The following is a 25,505-nucleotide window of genomic DNA, read 5'->3' on the forward strand; positions in this document are numbered from 1 at the left end:
TGATATTTAGCTGGTAAATAAATAACTACATACAGTGAATTCCGAAATAGTGTTCTTTACCTATTTCAATTAAACATTGATTAGAAAATAAATATATAGAAAAACAGCAGGCTTTAGCGTTATCAGCTGTCTCTGGTGTAAACTGCCAAAGAAAATAAACAAAAAAATCTCTCTTCCAAAAAGAGAGGGCACAGCTTAATAAGTTGCCAATAGAAGTTACTTAAGACAGCTAAAAGTTCAATAGTATAATCTAGCAGCAGAAGCTGCAAAGGGCTGCCTGCACGGTTGACACATGCATACTATAACTGATATCTATAACTGATTTATGTTAAAAGGAGAAACCCAAACTTTGATTATTGTTTTTGTGTCGAGTACAAACTTTGATATTAATTTTATAGCAGTCAATACAGAAATTCTCTGTATTTAAACTGACTTATTTTTGCCCCAAATCCAAAGAGAAACAACCCTTATTGTGCATCATAATTTCAATCAAGGATGTTATGCATTTATAGCCTCTGGTTTTCCGTGCAATAAATATAACAAGTTGCTGTGAATGAGAAGACAAACAAAAGTGAGTGGCACACAAAATAACTCCAGTTAAAGTGACAGAAAGTCCAGGGAGAAATATACAACTGTGTAACTACTACAGTGTTTGATTGACAGGTAACCTCTGGTTAGTGTTGTGGAAGAAAAGCACAACAAAACAATAATGAGCACTTAGCAGCACATGTGGAAACCAAGCACACACATCCAACCCCCCTCAAAAATAAAAAGAGGATCCTGAGGATACTCACTTTAAGGTTTCCAGTGCAGGATCCGGATTTATTGTCTCTGTGGAGCCGGGCTCATTAAAACATGCCAGGACTGCCGTCATGAGATAATACCTGATATAAACCCAAGTGTGTGACCTACTTTATTATACGTGTTACCTGTAGACACCCACACACTATAACTCTTCTCTCACACCCAAGCACACTTATTATTATGCTTCCTCTATTTGTTGTACTCCGATCACACACATATAAACACACTCACCTAACAGTCACCCTGTGTGGTGGGAGCTTTCACCAACACGTCTGATTTGACGATTCGGTGTCACACAGAAATGTTGTTTGCTGAAAGATCGACAGACTAAAGACAAGCCTGCGAGATATGGAGAGAGTGAGGGAGGTGTGAAAGAAAACAAACTGCACAAGAAGATATGGAGGTGACAGAGGATAAAGAATGAGAAATCAAAAATGAAGGGATTAAACAATCCTATACAGTCACACTGCACGCTCACCTCCATTAGTTTTACCTGAGTTTGGTTGCAGTCAACCACAACAACAATTAACACCACACACTTGATTTAAATGGCACTGTTTATTTGCCGGACAATATTGTGTTTAGTTGCACACATTTTAGAACAGTTCACACAAGTGTTTTGTTTGTATTCATTATTTTAGTTTTCTAGGTCGTTTAGGTTAGGCATCAGCCAATTGGGCGAAACCATGTGCTTTCATGTCAAGGGGTGGGGGATTTAGGTTTCATCAGTGTCCTTTGTCTTAATTACCGCTTGTTTATTATTTGGTTTGGCCAAGCCACTATGTTCTATGTTTTGTCACTGTGGAAGGGCTGTTTGTTCAGTGAACACCTGTTTAGCTTCTTTTATATGTATTAATCATTTTTCTGTTGGCCTCTTTTAGGCCTAATGTTTTTTATTTATTCATCTGAGACTGTTTTTAATAAACCAAACTCCTGTGTCCTGCTGCCTTGCTGCTTGGTCCCTGACAACAGTATATGAATTGATGTGTTATTGTATTGAATGGTATTCAGTCAACATGTGTATCTGTTTGCATGAGGACTTCACTTCAAAACATTATGTATTTGACACCACTGCTGGATTTCCAAGAACAGCAAAAACACGGTGAAACCATAACATGATGATCCAACTGTCCAAAGTACAGATTCAGTCAAAGAGTGAATGATGTAAGGTTTTTTCATTATCTGTGAATATACGACATTGTATTGGACAACTGTTTTCTTGCAAGTGAACACTCAAAATCATAAGCTTCTGTCGCAAGTCATTTTCTTGAGATACCAAGATTTTTTTCAATTATGAGCTTTAGAGGACTTTAGTGTATTATGGTGCATACATAAATAGTAACGGGCATTAAGTTGTCAAAAAGAAGCAGACTTAGAACTATAATGAAAAGTATTTTTAAAACTATTTTCAGATGAAAAACGCAAATGTTTAAAATACATACACATAAATAAATACAACAACTTTTGGACAAATTACCATAAAAAATAATATATTTGCATTATCAGAAATTAAACTGGCAGAGCTGTGCAATTAAAACAATTTTTTTGAAATGTAGCAAAGATTCTGTAAGATTTGCAAGATTAACAGTATTTTGTATAAGGGTATACATTAGGTTAAGGGAGCTATTAAGTTAAGAGGAAAATGTGTTCAAGATCGAGGAAAGAAAATGAGAGACTTAGCGGGCTTGGAAAATTACAACAGACTCTGAAGAAGGTTGAACTATTGGCGTCATTTGAGGAAAAGTGATTTATTACCTCAAACACACCTGGTTGTGTTAATTACAGGAATCATTAAAGAAGACTCATTTTTGAGTGCATTAAGGAAGCAATTATGGCAAATGGATGTTGGCAGTGTTGCAATATTCATTAAGCACTTCAAATAAATGATCCATAATAAAAAAACGTCACTATCGCTGTTATCCTGACACTCACTGCTTCCACTTAATTAAGAATATTCTAGTTACACACAGATAAATGAAATTCTTTATTTGTATTGATTTGATGCATGAAAACATAAAGAGGGCATTGAGTAAGAGGGTTATGGATATATACATATTAGCTGCTTTGTTTGTGCTTTAACAAGGCTCAGAATTACGGTGGCCCTGAAGTGCAAGTCAAAATAGCATTTCAGGAAACACCACAGCATTTCAGAAAACACCACAGCATTTCACAAAACACTACAGCATTTTAGAAAACGCTACAGCATTTCAGGAAACACCACAGCATTTCACAAAACACTGCAGCATTTCAGGGAATACCACAGCATTTCACAAAACACTACAGCATTTTAGAAAACGCTACATCATTTTAGAAAACGCTACAGCATTTCAGAAAACGCTACAGCATTTCACAAAACACTACAGCATTTCAGAAAACACCACAACATTTCACAAAACACTACAGCATTTCAACTTATACGGAAAGGGTATTCCTTTAGGGAGAACACTTCATGTTTGTGATTTGACAGAGCCAGCCAGAGAAGCACTGCTGTGATTGGTTGTTTTTGCTGTCAGTCAAGAAATGACGCTTCGTGATTGGTCAGCACGCGACAGCGCAACATGTCCCAACACATCAGCCGTTAGCTGTTAGCACACAGAGCTCACAGCTCCTCAGATCTGTTCAGAAACTGGACAAAAGTTAAACAAGAACAAACAACAGACTGTCTGTGTCATGGTGAATACATTCACTGCTTTATTTATGTTTGTATGGTGTTGTTTTGAGTGTGGACAGACCAGCTACAGGTTGGTTTATCCTGAACAATCCGATCTCCATTCAGAAAACACACATTTTAAAAGGTTTTTCGCCTGCCGTCTTGTCTGCAGACTTGTCACAGCATTAATTCATGGTTTTTACTAACCGGTATCAGTATGTAGTTACTTCGGCATCATTTTCAAACGTGTATTACATATACATTTCGGAAAAATATGTTCATTTTGTTGTAGTTTGTATCTACCAATGTATTTGCATGGATATAAGCCTGCGTCTTGTTTGAATGACAGGAGTAAACACAGCTGACAGCCGCGGTGAAACCTGAAACTCGAGCGATTAGAGTGATGCAAATATTCAGAGATTATATATATAGAAATGTTTATTCATTGGGATAAACCCTTTGAGATGCACCATCTCGTGTTCAAGGGGGTCCCAACAATAGCAACAACTTACAGACATACATAAACAAAAAGACAAAATGCAAAACATGACACACAAGACAAACCACATACAGTCTGTTAAGTAAAATTCAAGCAATGCACACACTCATTACAGTTTGAGACAGTCGAGCAAATCAATTGCACCAATATCAGTTTCATTAATAATAAGTACAGACCAGTTGAAAGTGAGATAACAATGCATGTTTAATAGGGCTGTCAGTCGATTAAAGTATTTAATCACGATTAATCGCATGATTGTCCATAGTTAATCGCAAATTAATCGCACATTTTTTGTGTGTGTGTGTGTGTGTGTGTGTGTGTGTGTGTGTGGACACTGTGATGGATCGTTGGGAGCTGCATGGACGCTGCAATCATGTTGCGCACACTATCCGTGCTGAGTGTGCTGACATTTCGTACATTGTCCCACTGTCTGGCTACCTGCATAAAGTCAAGTGCTCGGCGCAGTTATCGGCGAAATGTCGCTCCTCTGTTTTCATTGAAACAGCTCCTTATATCCGTTATTGCCGCTAGCTAGCACCATATGCCAAAAACAACAATACACGTAAGGTGTGCCCGTTCTCTCTCTCTCGCGCCACACATACACACAGCCTCCCGGTCCTCCCGATGGCCAGTCGGTGCCTGCCGGTGAGCGTGGAAGTGTGGTCTGCCGCAAGCGGACGGCAGGAGCGGGGCTGTCAGCATCAGCTTGTAGATGGTATTTTAAACTTGATGCGCTCTGAAACTACGGGGCGGCCGAGGACAAAAAATACACACGCGTTAAAAAAATTAGTGTTATTTTTTGCGTTAACCCGTTATTAACGCGTTAACTTGACAGCCCTAATGTTTAAACATACCCAATGATGCAACAGATCTAATAGCAGCAGGTAAAGTATTCCAGTCTGTTGGGGCTTTGAAAATTAAACGCTCTTCTGCCAATCCATTTTTTTGCAGAGGGGACAGAGAAATAAATCTGAACAGAATGTTAAGTAAAATAGTTAAGATAAATGCATTTAAATATCAGCTGAAGCCAATGCGTGTGTCTTCTTACATTTAAAGAAGGCCATTTCAGTTGGTTATACATTGTGCAGTGATGTATACGAAAAGGACAACCAAGAACACATCTGCATAGTCTGTTGTAGGCTATGTTGAGTGGAGCAAGATCTGATTTATGTGCATTTTGGTAGACAACATCACAATAGTCCATAATCGGAAGAATAAGTTGAGAAGCAATTCTCTTTCGGACACTGAGCGTTAGGGGTGCAACAACTAATCGACTTAATCGATTAAAATCGATGACCAAATTAGTTGGTGCAGCTAGCTACACGTAAATACAGTAAGATTGTTATTCACGTCGGTGGTAATGATGTTCGCTTACGCCAATCAGAATGCACCAAAGTTAATGTGGCGTTGGTGTGTAGAGATGCTAAAACAATATCGGACAGCGTAATCTTCTCTGGCCCCCTCCCAAATCTGATCAATGATGACATGTATAGCCGCATGTCATCATTTCAGCGCTGGTTGTCTTGGTGGTGTCCAGCAAACAATGTGGGCTTCGTACATAATTGGACAGCCTTCTGGGGAAAACCTGGTCTGATTAAGAGAGACGGCATTCATCCTACTTTGGAAGGTGCAGATCTCATTTCAGCAAACATTTCAGAGCTTTGCGGACTTAATCCATGACAAACTGGAGTTGAGACCAGGAGGAGGAGTCGCAGTTTTATATGTTCCTCTGCGCTCTCTCCAATAAAATACCCAATATTAACGGTGTGTGTGTCTGCCCAAGGACAATTTAAAGTAAAACCTAATAGAGGTATCACACATAATAACTTAATCAAAGTAAATGTAACAACTACTACAGTGCAACAAAACAGGAAGATTAAATGTGGTCTCTTAAACATAAGATCTTTAGCATGTAAAGCAATATTGATAAATGATTTAATATTAGATTATAATATTGATATATGCTGTCTCACTGAAACTTGGTTGAGACATGAAGAATATATCAGCATAAATGAGGCCACTCCACCCAGCCATATCAATACTCATATTGCCCGAGGCACGGGCCGAGGAGGTGGAGTTGCAGCAATCTTTGACTCAAGTTTACTTATCAATACTAAACCAAAATTAAATTATACCTCCTTTGAAAGTCTCGTTTTTAGTCTCATGCATCCGACCTGGAAAACTGTGCAGCCAATCTTATTTGTTAGTGTACCGTGCACCAGGTCCTTATTCAGAATTCTCTGAGTTTTTATCAACTTTGGTACTTAAAACAGATAAAGTAATTATCGTAGGTGACTTTAATATTCATGTTGACGATGATAAAAATAGCCTTACTGTTGCATTTAACTCTATATTAGATTCTGTTGGTTTTCGTCAGAGTGTAAATAAAACAACCCACTGCTATAATCACACTCTCGACCTTGTTCTGACTTATGGTATTGAAATTGAGCAACTATTAGTCGAACCGTATAATCCTGCTTTATCCGACCATTTCTTAGTAACTTTTGAAGTACTGTTACTAGACTACAAAGCATTAGTCAAAAGATAAGACCCTTTTTGTGTTTGTACACAATGATGACGTAGAACGTATGCGCGCGCATGGTGGCAACAGAAGGATGGCAGAGATAAACAGCTTGTCAAGCTACGCAAGGGGATTATCAACTAAAGATCGTGAATGTTACCTTAACAAGTTGACTTTGACAAATGGTGTCCGACTTCCAGATCCGTGTTCTATTGATGAGTGGGTTGAAGACGTTAGCAAGTGGCCGAATATACAGTGGCCAGATATATATACCTATTTAATTGAGACACCGAGCGTGTACACCAGAGAGAAATTGCGAGCCTATAAGTCAGTGGATGCTTACGAATACGTTGTCTGTGGTCATGTACAGAACGTCAAATACCATGACATAGACTCAGAGTTTTGTATTTTGAGATCAGAAATTCTCCCTAGTCAAAGACAAGGACACAAGACAACGATGTATGAGGCTTGGGTCATAATCAACCAACGAGAAAACTACGTCCTCACAGCGAATTGCACCTGTATGGCGGGGTAAGTAGCCTATTATTTGGTGTTGTGGGCTTGTAGGTAACAGTTCAGGGGTGTGTTACTGTCCTTTCAGCAGGCTATTACTCTCCTTTCCATATCAAAAATCGTATGCCTTGCCCTGTAACTTTCTCATCATAACCAGGGTTTGAAACTAACATTTTCATGAACAACAACACAGTGACAACAGGGTTCAAAATGTCAGCAGCCAATATCATTCAGTTATATTCAAAACCTGATTAAGCTTAGGATACTCACATGTCTAGTAAGTTAGATGTTTACCTACTTCATAGCCAGAGCCGAGATTTGTCTGAGAGCAAATGTTACTTTCAAGCCCAGTATGTTTATTATGATTTTGTGAAATTTCAGGCTTGGGTCATGCTGCAGCCATGCAGCTGCAATATTATTCAAAGTTGAGCTCTATCTTAGGATGGGAAGGACAGAGAAAGCAGCGGTTACTTCTGGAGTGTGCATGTGGAAAGACATCAGCAGGAAAGAAGTCAGACCAGCTCCATTGAGGGAAATCAGCTTCCACAAACCAAAGAGGCTTGGCAGGCAACTTCCAGCAGCTTCAACATCTGCTAGGAAGAATAGTATCACACCCAGAGGCATGTAATAGTAGACAGAGCCTAGATAAGTTTCCTTTTGCCATAGTGCATTTAATTAATTCTCAGGAATTCTCCTCAGTGTCTTGACACCATAATGTAGCCTGAGAAAGGTGTTACTTGGTGATGCAGAGATGAAAAGGCCTACAGACCAATGTGGCATCATGACTTTTTGTAAACATACACGCTGAGTTTGAATAGTTTCAGTATCATTTGTTATGTTAGTTTGAATATGTCTGTCCTTTTGTCTTCAGGTTACTGATTCAAGAAATTCGATTGTTTGTTATCTACAGCTTAACTGGTCTGGTTTTAGAATAATTCAGTCATTATTCTTAAAATGTGAACATTATGCAGCACACTAATTGTGTCTTTTTGTTGCTCTATTATCAGTGTTGACAGATGATGACATCCGGGAACTGCTGGATGTGTACCCAGGTGCTGCAGTGCTGACGAGCCTGGAAAACAGTGACACGGACACTGCATCGTCTGACACTGATTCAGAGGAGCATCCAGACTTACCTGAGCCCTTGACTGCTTTATTTGATGCAACACTCCAGGAACTCTCACCACAGGAAATGAAGGTGAAATGTGAGGATACATTTCACAAACTAAAAACTACACTACAACCTCAACAATGTGAGAAACTGGATTTTGTGACACAGAAACAGTCAAGGTCAAATGAGTGGCACACCTATAGGGCTGGTCGGATCACAAGCACCAAATTTCACCATGCAGCCACAACTGACAAGATCAGCAAAACATACCTAAATGATATAATGCAGTACAGCAAAACAGAGTTAAATGTCCCATCTGTGCTCTGGGGTCAAAACATGGAGGAAACGGCAAGACAAGCCTACACTGCATTTATGTCCCAAAGCCATCCAGATTTCAGCATCAGCTCATGTGGCTTAGTAGTGCAACCTTCTGAGCCACACCTTGGATCATCGCCAGATGGGATAGCAAGATGTACCTGCTGTGACAAAGGGGTGGTAGAGATCAAATGTCCCTACAAATACAGGAATAGCCTTCAAGGATGTACAGAACACAAGCAGTTTTGTCTGGACAAGTCATTCTCTTTGAAACATTCACACACATACTACTATCAAACTCAACTTCACATGTTTGTGTGTGGTGTTAGCTACTGTGACTTTGTGTTGTGGACTAAGGAGAAGTTCATTGTGCAACGTATCCTAAGAAATGAAGAGTTTCTGCTGGAGGCTTTGCCAAAAGCACATGAGTTCTTTAGCTCGAGTGTGTTGCCTGAATTACTGACAAGAAGACATGATCCTGTCTTGGTGTCACAGAGAGCCTGCGAATACTGTGAAAGACCAGATTTTGGTAAAATGATAATCTGTGTCAAATGCAACAACCACATTCACTACAGTTGTGCACACATAAAAAGGAAGCCAGCAACATGGTTATGTAGGAAATGTCTGAGAGTTGAGGCTTGAATGCCTTCATGTAGGAGTGGGCAATATAATGTATTGTATTGTGATAGGAGACCAGATATGGTGTTAGATGTCGGTTATGGATTGTATTTCCCTGGTTGTTAAAGTTGCATTACAGTTGAAACAATGAATTCATCATCTGCCTTTTCTTTACATTTGATGTTGTTATTGACAGCTGTGTCTAGATGCACTTCAGTGCAACAAGATATTTTAAGTTTTATTCTGTAATGCTATATATGTATCCATAGAGATAATTTGCGACCTAAAATTATTATTTACTGTTTACAACATACAGAACCAGTTTGATTCTAATATATTGTACATACTCCTACTTTTTATGTTGTTAATGTTTAGTGGCACTTTAATGGCACCTGAATGGAATGAAACTCTGTTACTAACAAAATTACAAATAAAGGTGATACTGCACTCTGAATTGTTGAGATAATCTGGGGGGGAAAGGACCATTAGACACACCAGTGGCAGCCAATGTGGGGAGGTTTATTAAAATGCATTAAGTTTTAAGTACAGTAGGCCTATATACATGTTTTACAAATTTAAAATCACTTTATAAGTCATACATGGTTATGTGTAACTCATTTGGGAACAACACTCTTACAGAGGTTTGTGAGGGCACCACATACAATTACAACATCATCTAGTATGTCAACCTGCGACAAAGGAATAACTTTGTAAAATCTTAAAGTTTTTCCACCGACCAATAACTCGCTCTACATGGATCCTCACACGAGAAAGTTGTCTAGATGTGTCCACTTCCTATGCAGAAAGCTGCTTCTTTCCTTTTGTGAAATGAGGGATACGAAGGGTTGCACCATAGGCCGCAAGCTCATCTCTGATGAGAAATCCTCTGTCTGCTAAAACCTCATCCCTAGGCTCCAAAAGTTTGAGGAAACCTGACTCCTTAGTGATCTGCTTGTCTGAAACCCGTCCACCCCACCCAGGAGACAGAAAGGAAATTGCACCAGCGGGAGTGATGCCGATCAAATATTTAATGGTGTTGTTGTGTTTATAGTTTGACCATGTCTGGGCCCTGGAAGTCAGATTACTGGGTCTAGCTATAAACATTTCTGTGCAATCTATTATGCACCGGCATCTTCTAAAGTTGCGCTTGAATATTTTTGGCATATTTTTAAGTACTGCACCCTTACTTGGCCATTCAATGAGTGGCTTGAGGACCAAGGCCATAGCAGGGACCCTGAAATCTATAAGCCAAGTCAGTATTACATAGGCCCAACCTTAATTTCATCAATATAATCAATAGGTGGTCCTCTACTGTAAGTTTGTTGTGAATTCCTTCTACGCTGCCCATCATTTTTGTAATCAGCCACTCAAAGACCACAGAGGTCAGTCCTGTGAGAAAAATCAATTGTCCAATATTGCACTTAACAGTGGTGTAGGAGAATGTAGATTTTTGCAGCTCCTCTTTCAGCTTTACATTTTCTGCTCGTAGTGTGTCAAACTCCTGTCGCAGGTTGAAATATTCCTCCTGAAGTTGACTGTATCTCAGGTTCAGATCATCGTACTCTCTCTTTGGAACTGGGATATCCTCTTCAGCTTTAATATAGAAAAGTGAACAATTAGCATGTGCTGCAACCAATGCAAACAAGTTCACAATTCAGGGGTTCTCACACATTTTTACCAATGAATTTTTCAAAACTTTTCCATGACAGAAGAGAAGATACATTATCGATCCCAGGGGGAGATTTTTCCTCTGCATTTGACCCATCCAGGGGCCAGTGTACACGTCACACACAGACATACATAGCAATTGGAGCAGTGGGCCTGGCAGGAGCACATTGACTCTTTCAGTGAGGGTGGGAACCCTGACAATCAATCAGTTAATTGTAAGATGATATATTCATATATTCATACCAGGACAATGATCCATGCTGCAATCTTGTTCTGGAGTTTCAGAAGTAACACGTTGATTTGCTGCAGTGTCAGCTCTCCTCCTTTTCCTATGGTACCTACAGTAACAGCAGAAATTCATAGTTAGACTAATCCATATCTCAAAACAGCAGCTGTAGGCACCAAAGCTTATGCAAGAGAGGAAAACAAAACAAAAAACAACTGAGAGGATGTCAACTCTAATCTTACCTGTCCATCTTTGCATTTGGGTTCTGGCTTTGTTTTGTGTACATGAACACAGATGGCTCAAAATCAGGACTACTAGAGTCCAATGATGCCTCGCCTGCAAAAATAAAACACAAACACGTTTGTTTAGCCTAGCAAGCTACTAGGCAAATCTAACGCCAGCTTATCAAACTTTAGCTGCATTTGATTATTATTCTACATCATACAGACAATCACTAATGTAAACAAGGCTCTCCCGTAAAATCAAAGAGTAGGCTAGATAACCTCATTACCTGATATAAAGTGGGCGCTGCAGACGCGAGCATTTTTGATTATGTCCTCATTCCAGTCCACACGTTTAATCGCCTGCAGACACAGACGCCACCGGTTGCTCTGAAATGGTCGTGGTCCTCTCGGAATCCTATAAAACTTTAGTCCGCCGGTGGAATAGGGATTCGTACAACCTTATACGCAACAACCAGACATGTTGATGCTGGGTACAGTTTGTAAATGCTTGCTAACCAGTTGCTACCTCGTCTTTGTCATTCAGAACTGCTTGAAAACAACACCACTTCCGTTGCCCACATGCGCGCAACTTTTTGATGACGTCGGCTGTAAAAGGGTCTATAGCCAAATTTAAGGAAGAGATTCCACCAATTCTTAACTCGATCGCATGTCTGCATGTAGGGGAGGAAAAATATACAAAATGTACACCACCCCAAATTGATCATGTTGTTGATAGTGCTAAAGATGCGCTGCGAATAAAATTAGACCCTGTTGCTCCTTTGAAAAAGAAGAAAATAAAACAACATAGATTAGCTCCATGGCATAATGCCGAAAACCGCAAAATAAAGCAAAAGTCGAGACAACTTGAAAGGATATGGTGTTCCACTAAACTTGAGGAATCTCGTTTAATTTGGCATATTACTCTCAATGAATATAAGAAAGCACTGCGTAAAGTGAGAGCAGCCTACTACTCTTCATTAATAGATGAGAATAAGAATAATGCAAGATTTCTTTTCAGCATTGTTGTCAGGCTGACAGAGAGCCACAGCTCGATTGAGCCTTCTATTCCCATAGCACTCAGTAGCAATGATTTTATGTGCTTTTTTAACGATAAAATTGTTACTCTTAGAAACAAAATTAATGACTTCTTGCCTTTGACCAGTATAGTGTTATCAACAGCTCCTGGAAACCTAAGTTATAATGTTACAGAATGCTTTTCAGCCATAAACCTTGAACAATTAAATTCAATGATTCTTTCTTCCAAACCGTGAACTTGTATCATAGACCCGATTCCAACTAAGCTGTTAAAATAAGTTTTTCCATTAATTAGCACTTCTTTATTAAATATTATGAATATGTCTTTATTATCAGGCTATGTTCCACAATCATTTAAAGTACAGTGATGCAAACACAGGTATGGTGAAAAAAGAGAGAACTATTCGAAGCAGGAAAAAAACAGCATAATATACCATCTGACAAAGGCCTGTGCTATAATGCTTCAATTAACTGGCTATTCTTTATAATATACTCAGATCAATAGGAGACAGAGATGTTAAGTTATAAATCAAGGGTTTTTATTATTATTTACAGCAGGGGTGGGGAACCTTTTTCCTTTACATTTTTACAACATCCTCCGAGGGCCGTACAAATTATTGAACTCAACCTCTGCTTAAAAAAACTAAAATCACAGCCAATTCATTTGGCCTTTCTTTCATGCTGTGCAAAGAAAATGCAACCTCTTAATCCAGATATCTTGCCATGCCACACTGCACACGCATGCATACATGCATGCATGTGCAGTGTGGCATGACCACCAAAACAGAAAGATATGGACACAAGATGTGTGCAAATGTATTTAGTATCCATGTGAACATGATTTAAGTGGGGGGGACCTAACGTCCTCTAGGGGGGTCCGGGGGCATGCCCCCCCGGGAATAATTTTTTTTAAATATTGAAGTTAAAAGCATCAATCTGGTGCACATTGAGAGCAACATGAGGAGATCTATGGATACATCTCTCAACACCCATATGAAACAGAACTGTAAGCAAATTCTTCCTTTTGGATATTTTACAAATCGCTCCCCTTTTAAACTCTATTCTTGTTATTTTTAACAACGTTTTTGTTACTGTCATATAGTATTTTATACCTGCTTTTCATTTAGTCTCTAATGTCTCATTATTAATTATAATGATCATATCAAGGTGTGCCTTAACCTCACTGAGCTGAGGTTATTTGAGCCTCTCAGGAGATAGCTCTCTTCCACCTGGTTGTAGAGAAGCTCTTTAAATTCGTTAGCATAGCTAGCTAACCAGATGCTAATAACAAAAGATCGCCACTGTGCTTACAACTAAAGACCCAGCCACGCAAACACTGCGGCATGTGTACGGCTCCTTATGGGTACTGCAATATTTGAAGAGCTGGAGCGGCGTTCCGGTGCTCTCCGTAAGCACTCTAGTCTAGTCTACACTCCTTTCAGACGAGAAATAACCACGTGAAGACGAAGAAAACGTTACGCTCGTGTTGTGTTCAAGAAACCAGTCCTTGGCCAGGAAAAACAGGCACTCGCTTGTTTAATTATTTTGCGATCTAGATTTCTTCTTCTTTTTTGAAGTGAGAAGTTGTCCGTCAGTCGGACGGACTAACGGACGGACTGACAGACCCCCCCCCCCTCCCCCAAAACGAAAACTCTTCAGTTCTCCACGAATTACACAAGTAACCCAAAGCAGCGTTAAAAAAGCGGGAGGCGCCGAAAAGCGACTAATTTGCCTCACTGAAAGTAGCAGTAATAAAACCTCTTCTTAAAAAGCACAACCTCGATCCAGAGGTTTTAGCCAACTATAGACCTATTTCTAATCTCCCATTCCTATCAAAAATTATTGAGAAAGCAGTCGCAAAACAGTTGTGTGATTACTTTAAAAACAATGATTTATTTGAAGATTTTCAGTCTGGCTTTAGAACACATCATAGCACAGAGACAGCTCTGGTTAAAGTCACAAATGACCTTATCATTGCCTCAGACAAGGGACTTGTCTCTATTCTTGTTTTGCTCGATCTCAGTGCTGTATTTGATACTATCGACCATGACATCCTATTGCAAAGACTAGAGCACTTAGTTGGCATAAAGGGAACTGCTTTAGGCTGGTTTAGGTCCTATCTATCTGAACGCTCTCAGTTTGTACGTGTCAACGATGAATCTTCCATGCAAACCAAAGTTAGCCATGGACTGCCACAGGGCTCAGTGCTTGGACCTATTTTGTTCACACTATATATGCTTCCGCTAGGCAATATTATAAGGAATCATTCTGTACATTTTCATTGTTATGCGGATGATACTCAACTATATTTATCCATCAAGCCTGATGAAATTAATAATCTAAATCAAATTCAAGACTTAAAAACGTGAATGACCTTAAACCTTTTGATGTTAAACACGACCAAAACTGAAGTTATTGTTCTCGGCCCAAAGAATCTACGAAACAAATTATCTAAAGATATACTAGTTATGGATGGCATTCATTTGGCCTCCAGTGAGACTGTAAGGAATCTTGGTGTTATGTTTGATCAGGATTTATCCTTTAACGCCCACAAAATAGTTAAAAAAATAGTTACAGAATATATTTAGTGATTTTAATGTTAACAGATCATTGATGCAATAACATTTTGACCCAATTTGCCTGACTTGACACATGGAATAAAACATGGGCGTAGGAAGCATCCTCAATGTGGCTGAGACAATTTAACAGGGGGTGTGGGCAGGTGGTGGACCTCACCTCCTCTAGGGGGGTCCGGGGGCAAGCTCCCCCGGGAAGATTTTTTTTTAAATGTTGAAGTTAAATGCATCAATCTGGTGCACTTTGAGAGCAAAATTAGGGACTAAATCTATGGCAGTCAGTAGGGGCTTGGACTGTGAGCCATAGGGTCACCGGTTCAAGTCCCCGACCAGACCTACATTTGGAGTGTGGACTTCTACTTGGAGAGGTCCCAGTTCACCTCCTGCCCTGCCGTGGTGGCCTTGAGCAAGGCACTGGACATCCCCCTTCCCCCCTCACTCCCATTGCTCCCCGGGCGCTGTACAATAGCTGCCCACTGCTCCTAGTACTAGACTTTCACACATTTCACTGTGTGCTCTGCGTGTGTGAACATTAAAGAGGGTTTCATCCCTCCCAATTCTTCTTCTTCAACACCCATATAAAACAGAACTGTAAACAGATTTACTTTTTCTTTCAACATTTATTTGAACAGCAAGTGGAGGCAAAAGTGACTTCACCCAAAACAATAAACCTGCTAGCTAACTAGCCTAAACTCAGTAACAGCCGCGCGACCTCTGAGTCAGACGTCACTTCCCCCTTTTCTATACGGGTACAGCCGTACAGCCACTCCCCCTGAACCCCGTTTCAGGTTCCAATGGGGACCTTTTTCCCTGTGTGTGCCTCTCCACCTCTGTTTCCTACTTCTTACTTGCTACCCTTTTCCCTCAACCTATCCTAAGGGAGTGCATGTATCAGAGTTCCCGTTTGCCGGTAATTACCGGATTACGATCGGTAAAATATGCTGAAGACCGGCAAATCTAAATCTCTCTGGTCAAAGTGTCCGTTCAAAATAATTTCCATTTAGCGCAATACCACATCAGTTGCGCAACTTGCGTCACTTATGTGACAGACAAGAATAGTCAATTCTAATGTCTAACACTTAACCTGTTAAGCCCCAAGGGGGACCCTAGGTTTTTTTTTCACGACACTGTGTCTCAAGGGATCTTAATATTTAAGAATCTATTAATGTGTTATACCAGATTAACGGAAATAATCTCAGCTAACTGACGATATAAACCATTTTTACCAAAACAAAACACAAGTCTCATAAGAAGCATCTAAATGACCCCTTAGCGAAAAATGCTAACGGACATTGGCACAGAACTCCAGATAAAAGTAACCTTATTACTTATCGTAGCTGCACATACAAGATCTCCGATTAAAGCTGAGGTTCCACAGATTATTTAGGTATATAGTATCATCAATGAGTGATCCGAACTTGCGACAGGGGAAGCAAAAACAGACATCACAACACGTACCTTTACGTAGCTTCTAGGGAGATCGTCTCACCGTAGCTGTTAATCTGATCAAAAGACGTGTTCAATGGCATTAAAACGAGAAAAAACGCGGCTGAATCGGTTAATCCATAGGTTGATAAAGTTCCTGGGCAATAATTTGTCTTATTTATAATCCATAATTCAATTTTTATGTAAAAGTCGCAGAGCGAAAGTTAGCTGCTAATGGTAGCCACCAGAGTGGCTGCTGCTTCCGGTCTTGGCTATGCATCAGTCTAACAAACACACTTGACCAAATAAGGACTATGTGGGAGTTCCCCTCGATTCCATTGGCTCTGACGGTTAGAAAGAGATGTCACATGTCAAAATCCACCAAGGGCAGCCAGAGATATGGAAAATCTACCCAAATGGCCCCGGAAGAGGTTTTTTTTGCTAAATCTGTCTAAAAAGGTCAAATATCACTTGTTTTGCATCAATCTTGATACAGGGTACTTATTATATGTTGTACTTTGGATTCCTAAAGCTTTTAGTCTACTAACCCATCATCCAAGGTTAGTTTTCACTATAAGTACAAAATATATTTTGGACGGACACTATAATTTACAGTTTTTTACCATGTTCAATCTGAATTTTCTTTAAAATAAAAAACATCTATATTGAATCTGACTTTTCTACATCTAACTGACAGGTTTATCATTACTTTGAGAAAAAAGATTATTAATTTAACCCTTTTAGAAGGGAAGATATGGTCATTTGTTCTGGGAATGTCATTTTCGAGCATGAAACCTGAAAAACAGGCTCTGGGCTTAACAGGTTAATATGGAGAAAGAGATGTCCTGTACGGGATGATTGTGCGTTGATCTGTTGGTAATGCCTCGGGGTTCCGGTGGGCATGTAAACAAATGCATAATGCTGCGCTATACTTTGCGCCCTCACCCGGTTGCATAGCAACGCTTCTATTGTTTAGGTGTCTTTTAATAAGCAGGTAGTCCTATCATTAGCTAGAACTAACTAGATCTGACCGATATGAACATAAACGCGAGTAAAGTCTAATCTGACGGGAGAGAGAGTCAGCTGCTGCTGACGAGTCGACACGCAGCTCTGCATGATCACATGCAGCGGTGAGCGGAACAAAACACACACTTCAGGTTAGAATATCACACGTAGCTATTTTAATTACCTCTCAAACTACCGTAACTAGTTATAGATATGTTTAGTTTTACTGTCGGGTCCAGGGCCGTCCCTTGGCATAGGCAGTATAGGCGAATGCTAAGGGCGCATCAATCAATGGGGGGCGCCAAAAACTTTTAAAAAAACCTTTGAAAAAAAGTTAGATTTTTAAAAAAAAATTAATTTCATAACAACACAAATTCCCGATTTTGGATCAACAAAGTACATCTTATTATCTTATACTAACAGAACTACGCCTATATTGCATATTGCATACAGCGCCTATAAACTATGGCGCACCCCCCCCCCCCCAAATCAAGTTGAACTGCCCGAGCCCCAGTAAAAACCAGAGGTTTATGTGAAATAGTTATTTTTTGAAATAATGGTTTTCGTGTGCAATTATAGGTTTTAAATGTTGTATTTGTGTTAATTTAAAATAAATCAAACTCCCAAAAAACGTATACAGCTTTTATTAACATTGGAATATACTGTGTAAGCGGCCGCAGGGGGGAGAGCTTTAGAGAGCTCTCTCCTGAAAGACTGAGAGGCTCTGATAACCTCAGCTCAGTGAGGTAAAGACACATCTTTATATGATCATTATAGCTATAAAAAAATAAAAATCTCTTATAGTATAAAATACTATATGACAGTCAAATAAAGTTGTTATTAATAAACAAGGATACAGTTTAAAAGGGGAGTATTGTAAAATATCCATACAGAAAAAGAAAATCTGCTTCCAGTTCTGTTTCATATGGGTGTAGAGAGATGTATCCATAGATCTCTTAATGTTGCTCTCAAAGTGGAACAGATTGATGCTTTTAACTTCAATATTTAAAAAAAAAATCTTCCCAGGGGAGCATGCCCCCGGACCCCCCTAGAGGAGGTGAGGTCCAGCCCCACTTAAATCATGCTCAAATGGATAGGATACTAAATACATTTGAACACAGCTTGTGTCCATATCTTTCTGTTTCGGTGATGCCACAACCGTGCATACATACGCAAATCATAGTGAGTGTCTGCAATTTGGGGGGGGGGGGGCGCCAGCTAAAATCTTGCCTAGGGCGGCAAATTGGTCAGGGCCGGCCCTGGTCGGGTCACTCATTACTGGTCCGCGAGCTGCAAGACGGGCTGTCAGGAGAGGGAGAGAGCGCTCCGTTTATTATTCCCGTGTTATTTAGTGGGAATGCTGTTAACAGCATTCCAACTAACTGTTATTCTATGCACGAAAAGTTTATTATTATTCCGCCGACTTATTTTGGCCCTCTTCTCCTCCCGCATTGAACATCGCAGAAACTCCGTTCAAGCTCCATCGGGAATCGATGGCTATTAATTTTCTCATTCATAACTTTCATAATTCCAGAGATACATCCCATAATACATTACATTTTTAACCATTGAAGTCAATGGAGAAATTCTTCAACTTCAACAAATCTTCATGCGACTTCAACTGCTAACTGTTCATTCATACTTTCACTCAGAAACCTCATTCTAACTTTAAAATGTTACACATCTTTCTGACCTTATTCGTGTAAAACAACTTTTAAATCTGATTCTTACTTTTAGAGATGTTAAACATTGTTCACACCTTGTTAAAGAGGTTTTCTTCAGATTTGTTTTGCCATGGCGACAGATCATTCGCCATCAAGTTAGTTCAGAAGTTTGCAGTTCAAATATTCTGCTGCTTTTCCAAGCCTTTTTACTTTCTTTTCTTCTCTCCTCACACATTCAAGCCCCCAGTGTTCATGTATAATTTCAATCTAAATTCTTCACTTTCTTCTTACACATTACATTTCAGCATAGCAGTTAAGCATCACATTTTCCGCATAAAGCATTCCCACTAGCAATTTCTTCAGGAATTGCATTCTCTAGTTGTAAGTTACTGTTCACTTTTGAATAATGTAGTTAATCTACTATAATTAGTTTGTTTAATACCGAATCATATCAATTTGTTTTAAAGCACAATAAATAATAAAGAAGACATTTGACCGGCACTTTTCTCATTTAGTCCGGAAGATTTAAACTTTAACGGACATGTTGACCAGCGAAAAAATATTCTAACGGGAACTCTGGCATGTATGTAGACATGTTAGTTTAGCCGCTATAGGCTTGGACTGTTGGGGGGGGGCACCTTACTCCGTCTTTCTGGCTGTTTGAACCTGTGTACTCTCATGTTCTGATTAACCCAGCTTCCCCCAAATCTCTTTTTTGTGTCCATATATACGCCGGGATCCTGAGTCGAGGCTAATCCTGTTGCTGTTGTCGTGTGTCCTGGATCCTCTATCCTGAGTGCTGGATCTGAGTCCTGGACGTCGAGTCGTGGCTGAACCTGTCTCTGCGGTCCTGCCAGACTCTCACCATACTACTTTCCTGATGGCTCCCACAAGATTGCTGACATCCTCGTGGATTCATCTTTTTATTTTATAGATGTAGCGCTTCATTTCAAACAGTTTGAAGCGCGAGGGCCGTGATTGGTACGTGATCTGCCCTCGATCAAGGGAAAACCTCCAGCTTGACTTGAGACCTCCCCCGTGATAGATAAATGTAATTATAATGAAGCCAGCTGCAGTGGATCATTGATCCACCAGGGGGTGCAGTGGGGTTCCACACTGGAGCTCATGTGAAATAAAGTCAGATACAGTAGCCTACGCTGGATGTACAGCGGAACTTTGTTAAGATATATGTCACGGATATCATACTACTGTGCTAAATAAGAGACATGTAATCATTTACAAAACATCACCATGTTGTTATTTAACAAAATAATGTTGTTTAGTCGAAAAAAACGAACGGGAGGAAATGCAGCTCGGCTCTCAATTTTGAATCCTAATTTAATCATCATCTTCACCACGATCATTTATGTTTATGTTTGCCGAATTGACATGAAATCACTGACACATATGAATATACTGTATTCAGCTTCATTAAAACGTTATTAACGTGCCTAAACTCAGTAATTCACTAAAAATATTTATATTTTAATGGAGCCTCGTCGGCAGATCAGAATCCCGACCGATGTTGATCAGCATGAAGGGTGTTATTTTCCCCATAAGGAACAAGTCGCTGCAAATTATCCTGCTTATTACATGGCCACATTCTCAACAAAGTAACGACATGACTCCCAATATTAATTGAAATGCTTTTATGGATTTAGAAAATGTTTTTATTGATTTAAAAAATAGTTGTATGTATTGATTTAAATTGACATGCGTCCGCTAAGAAAGATAGTCCGTTGTTACCGTTTTTTAAACAGTCTGAATGAAACGGCAGCTCTCAGCTGTGTATTTACACAACTAATGGCCCATCAACCACAGCTCTCTCCCCCCCTCCCCCCCTGATCTTTCTTCTCCAGCAGCTAAATTAACTGTAGGTTACTCTGAGTGACCATAGACTGTATGTGACAAGCTTACAGTTAGTGACGTAACAATACCATAAAAGCTGTTGGGTTGAAAGCAATACGGGAGGTAAAAAGAACTAGAATAATTGTGATTTATTTATTGTGGCTTTTATGTTTTTAGGTATACGATGTTATATAATTCAGGCTTATCACCCTTCTCTAAAAGCCTTCAACAATGACAATATTCATAGTAATTTAATAAATCCTTCCAACACACATTATAAAAATAGCCTACTGTAAGTTAAGAAATCATTCCAATATGTACAGAGGCGCGGGAATGTATTTTGAGTGGGGGTGCTGAGGTGCTGGACTCCGGTGAACACTATTACGGGCACTATAGAGCACGCACAAAAAAACTCCCCTCACGCAAACACACAGTAAACCCGCGACTGTTACAATGAAGGCTCGATAATCAGCTCACGGCATATAGGCGGGGGTAAAGTGCTATTTTTTACGAGTGGGGAGCGGACCTCACCTCCTCTAGGGGGGTCCGGGGGGATGCTCCCCTGGGATGATTTTTTTTAAATATTGAAGTTAAAAGCATCAATCTGGTGCACTTTGAGAGCAACATTAAGAGATCTATGGATACATCTCTCAACACCCAGATGAAACACAACTGTAAGCAGATGTTCTTTTTCTTTATGGATATTTTACAAATCACTCCCCTTTCAAACTGTATTCTTGTTTTACTGCCATATAGTATTTCATAACTGTTTTTCCTTTATTCTCTTTTTCTTTTTATAACTATAATGATCATATGAAGGTGTGCCGCGAAAATAATCTTTTGAATAATTTTTGACCAAACTGTTTGAGACCCACTGAGATAACTTAGACTAAAGTTAACAATCTAAACACTCAGAGAGTCCTTTAGCTCACCTGAGCCTCTCAGTCTGAGAGGAGAGCTCTCCTCCAGCTTGTTGTGGAACAAACAGCACCGTATGTCCGTTAGTGCAGCTAGCTAACCAGATGCTAACAACACGGTCCCTGCTGCTGGCACCGGTCCCTCTCTCTCTCCCCCTCTCTCACACACACTAAATGCGCTATTTCCGCACACACACAGAGCCGCGAGCTTGAATGACACAAGCACACTTTTATTTCTATGCAACTCTCTGATTGGTCTGGTGTCTTGCCTCTGTTGCATTCACTGAACACGGGAAATTACAGTCCTGCCGTCCTTTCTAGTGTCTTGATGAGGTTCACGTAAAGCACGGTTAATGTATTATATTATTGAGGTAGAATTGTCCGGGGCTACAGAAAAAACATTCGGGGCAGGCCAAAATATTATTTTACCAACAATTTGGAATTTATTGGCTACATATTACAGAGATTATGCACAGCGGGAGCAGCAATAACCGTCAAATAATAATTCAGACAGGGGAGCTCCGCACCCCCTGCCTGCCGCTAGGGGGTGCTGCAGCGCCCTCAGCACCCCCCTTCCCGTGCCCATGAATATGTACATCTTCTGATGTAACAACAATAACATTATAAATAGTAACATAGCTGAAGATGGTATTGCACATTTAGCTTTGAGTGTTACTGGCCTGAGATGTTTTTATTACATGAATTAAGGTGACTGAGGCTTTTTAACATAGACAGAGCACAACTAAAACATAACATCTGAAACGATGTAACAACATAATACACTTTTTGGGGATGCAGCTTGGGATGTGAGGAGTGAGGGACACGACTGAGAACGGGCGTGTCGCCAATGTTGGCAGGACAGGAGAGTGTTTGCACCAGTCTGCCTTGATCTATGAATTCATGTCCGTGACACTCACTGCTGCCCACAGCTGTTTTATAGAAGGAAAACCTCCTTCACTTCATGAAAGTGTTTTAACCACACACACCTCTACACACACACACGCACAATTGACATGAAATCACTGACAAATATGAATATACTGTATTCAACTTCATTAAAACGTTATTAACGTGCCTAAACTCAGTAATTCACGAAAAATATTTATATATTTTAATGGAGACTCGTCGGCTACGCGTTGGGATCTTGATCAGCATGAAGGGTGTTATTTTCCACATCAGGAACAAGTCGCTGCAAATTATCCCGCTTATTACATGGCCACATTCTCAACAAAGTAACGACATGACTCCCAATATTAATTGAAATGCTTTTATGGATTTAGAAAATGTTTTTATTGATTTAAATTGACATGCATCCGCTAAGAAAATTGTCCGTTGTTACCGTTTTTTAAACAGTCTGAATGAAACGGCAGCTCTCAGCTGTGTATTTACACAACTAATGGCCCATCAACCACAGCTCTCTCCCCCCCTCCCCCCTGATCTTTCTTCTCCAGCAGCTAAATTATCTGTAGGTTACTCTGAGTGACAAGCTTACAGTTAGACACAACACTGTCATTGCAAGTGACCCTCATTTAGTTGACTTTTATGTTCAACTGATAAATTCGTTACTGATAAAAAAGGGCTTCTAGTGTACCTAATTACCTTAACACTAGAACCGCCAGAGGTTTTTGTATAGGCCTACCTAAAACCGTAAAATCCCGCTATTAGAATGCAATTTTTAACAACATAGGGTGCTACATAACACACTTTCAGGAAAAGTCACAGACTGGGAGACTTTAATATTTTATTGAAAAAAGGTTACATTGCACACACACAACACACAACACGTTAAATAAGCTCACTAATTAATGAAACCAGTTCAATACGCATTATTCTTATTCTTATCATTCTTTATGAGCGCAGAAATAGTCTTAAAATCAGATCTGTTTTTTAAATGAAATCTGACGGCAGGCAGTTAGCTCTGATCACCTATGATAAATGCGCCACACCTAATCGCTGGCCATTCAGCTACAGAGCTCCCTCTATACAAATCAAACTGTAGACGGTGTGAAAGCACCTATTGTTTTAAATAATGGTCGGAATTTGACCTGTGAGCCTTCTGAATTACCGTGGGACAGCACATTCTAAACTAAAATGTTCAATCAATAAAGTAATATCTTATCTTATCTTATCTTAATAATATCTTCATATTAATAATAATAATAAATCATACAGTATGTGTCCGAAAGGGAGCAGGAGGAAGCAAACACAAAAATATACAAAAAATATACTGCACATTAAAGCAAACGATTGTAAAGGTAAAAGTATGAGCATAACAAATAAAGAAGTGTAATGTAAACATTTACATTATTATTATGATTATTTAATCTATAAAGACTATATAGTATTGAATTACAAGATTAGATATAATTTAGTTGATCTAAAATATTGATGGGTTCAAATGCTCTTCAAAACACAACTTAAAGTCCATGAAACTTGTCTTTCTGTATTTGTGAATGAAGCGCCATCTCCTGGTTAAAACCTGAAATTGAAAATCTGGCAACGCCCTCTTGGAAAATAGTGGGAGGGCTTAACATTCCTCAATACTGGTCTTAGGCAAGTCGTAGGCAGGAAGCTGTAAGCTGGAGTCTGAAATGAGGTGCTACATCTGTAGACACATGCATTTCCTAACATTTGGACTACCTACGTTGTAAATGTATTATTTTTTCGATTTACTTACGGCATCTGTTGCACGTCTGTCTGTCCTGGGAGAGGGATCCCTCCTCTGTTGCTCTCCCTGAGGTGTCTCCCATTTTCCCCTTTAAACTGTGGGGTTTTCTCTGGAAGTTTTTCCTTGTACGATGTGAGGGTCAAAGGACAGAGGGTGTCGTATTGTCATACTGATATTCTGTACACCTTGTGAAGACCACTGAGACAAATGTAACATTTGTGATATTGGGCTATATAAATAAACATTGATTGATGATTGATTGATAGTTGCCAACTAATTCAGTCGTCGATTCGTTGGCGATGTCATCACGTGTGTTTTACGCGCCGTTAAGCTCCAACGTTATCGGTAGGCTACTGGAAACATTTTAAAAATATTTCATAAACTTATTGCTACATAAACATTATATCGCCATTTAAGTGTTGCCAACTAGTTTCTAACATGCCGAAAGACAAAAAAATGCGTCTATGATTTATCGATTTTTCTGTCCACCTCTTTGTGCGAGGGGGCGGGGTAGTTTACACACACGCAGCTGCTACATCCATGCAACACACACACGGTGGGGAAGGCGGAGAGAACTAAGCGCTCCAAGGTGTGGTTAAATGTCTTGAGTTGGACAATATGGGAGCAATTTGTCTAAACATTTAGCAAAAGTGCACCACATTCAGACGGAGAAGTGCACCGGGTTCGACTGTCTCTACGGAGTTAACACAATTATACAAACATGGGTTAATGATTAGAGGTAACTGAGTTATTTATTTTGTTAAAGTCTCAGCTATTCTGTTTACAGTTCTGTCCTCACATTATTTAATACGATTTGTTAAAACATTGTTGTTTCTTTTGATGTGAAATATTATTTATTTAATTTAAATAAAAAGCAATGTTAATTTTGTTCACAATTTGTTTAGTTAAAGGTGGGGTAGGTACTTTTGGAGAAACCAGCTCGAGTGCGCTAGAATTTGAAAATAAACAGCCGGTAAAACACCGATTCCGTAATTTACTTTTTGTATTACATTCTTTATATGTAGTTTAAATGAAAGTTCAGAGTCTAGCCATAGGCTACACCAAGATATTTTAAGCTATCAAATTTATGCAGAGAAGTGCCATCCTTACATGTTATTACTACATTACATATCCATGTAAATACCATGGTAGACTACAACAAAATTAACATATTTTACCGTGATTATATATATTATTTGATGACACCTCCGCTAAGCT

The 25,505-nt window shown here is 39.5% G+C and overlaps 2 protein-coding genes and 1 long non-coding RNA gene across 6 annotated transcripts in view; 1 reads left to right on the forward strand and 2 right to left on the reverse strand.

Moving 5' to 3' along the window:
- Positions 1-25,505, reverse strand: part of LOC307039311 (uncharacterized protein) — a 794,762-nt gene that overhangs the window by 68,693 nt on the left and 700,564 nt on the right. The gene's annotated exons all lie outside the window — the stretch shown is intronic.
- On the forward strand, positions 6,512-9,479 carry LOC307041100 (uncharacterized protein). Its single transcript, XM_079684434.1, has 3 exons — positions 6,512-7,005; positions 7,429-7,607; positions 7,995-9,479. Exons 1-3 carry the CDS (start codon positions 6,542-6,544, stop codon positions 9,053-9,055), a joined length of 1,704 nt encoding a protein of 567 aa, XP_079540560.1. The 5' UTR covers positions 6,512-6,541; the 3' UTR covers positions 9,056-9,479.
- Positions 10,301-12,329, reverse strand: LOC307041146. Its single transcript, XR_013808708.1, has 3 exons — positions 11,168-12,329; positions 10,943-11,037; positions 10,301-10,624 (listed from the first exon to the last, which is right to left on the reverse strand). It is a non-coding gene; the product is annotated as an uncharacterized lncRNA (long non-coding RNA).

This window comes from Notothenia rossii (assembly GCF_949606895.1).
Source record: "Notothenia rossii genome assembly, chromosome: 5".
NCBI classification, from domain to species: Eukaryota; Metazoa; Chordata; class Actinopteri; order Perciformes; family Nototheniidae; genus Notothenia; species Notothenia rossii.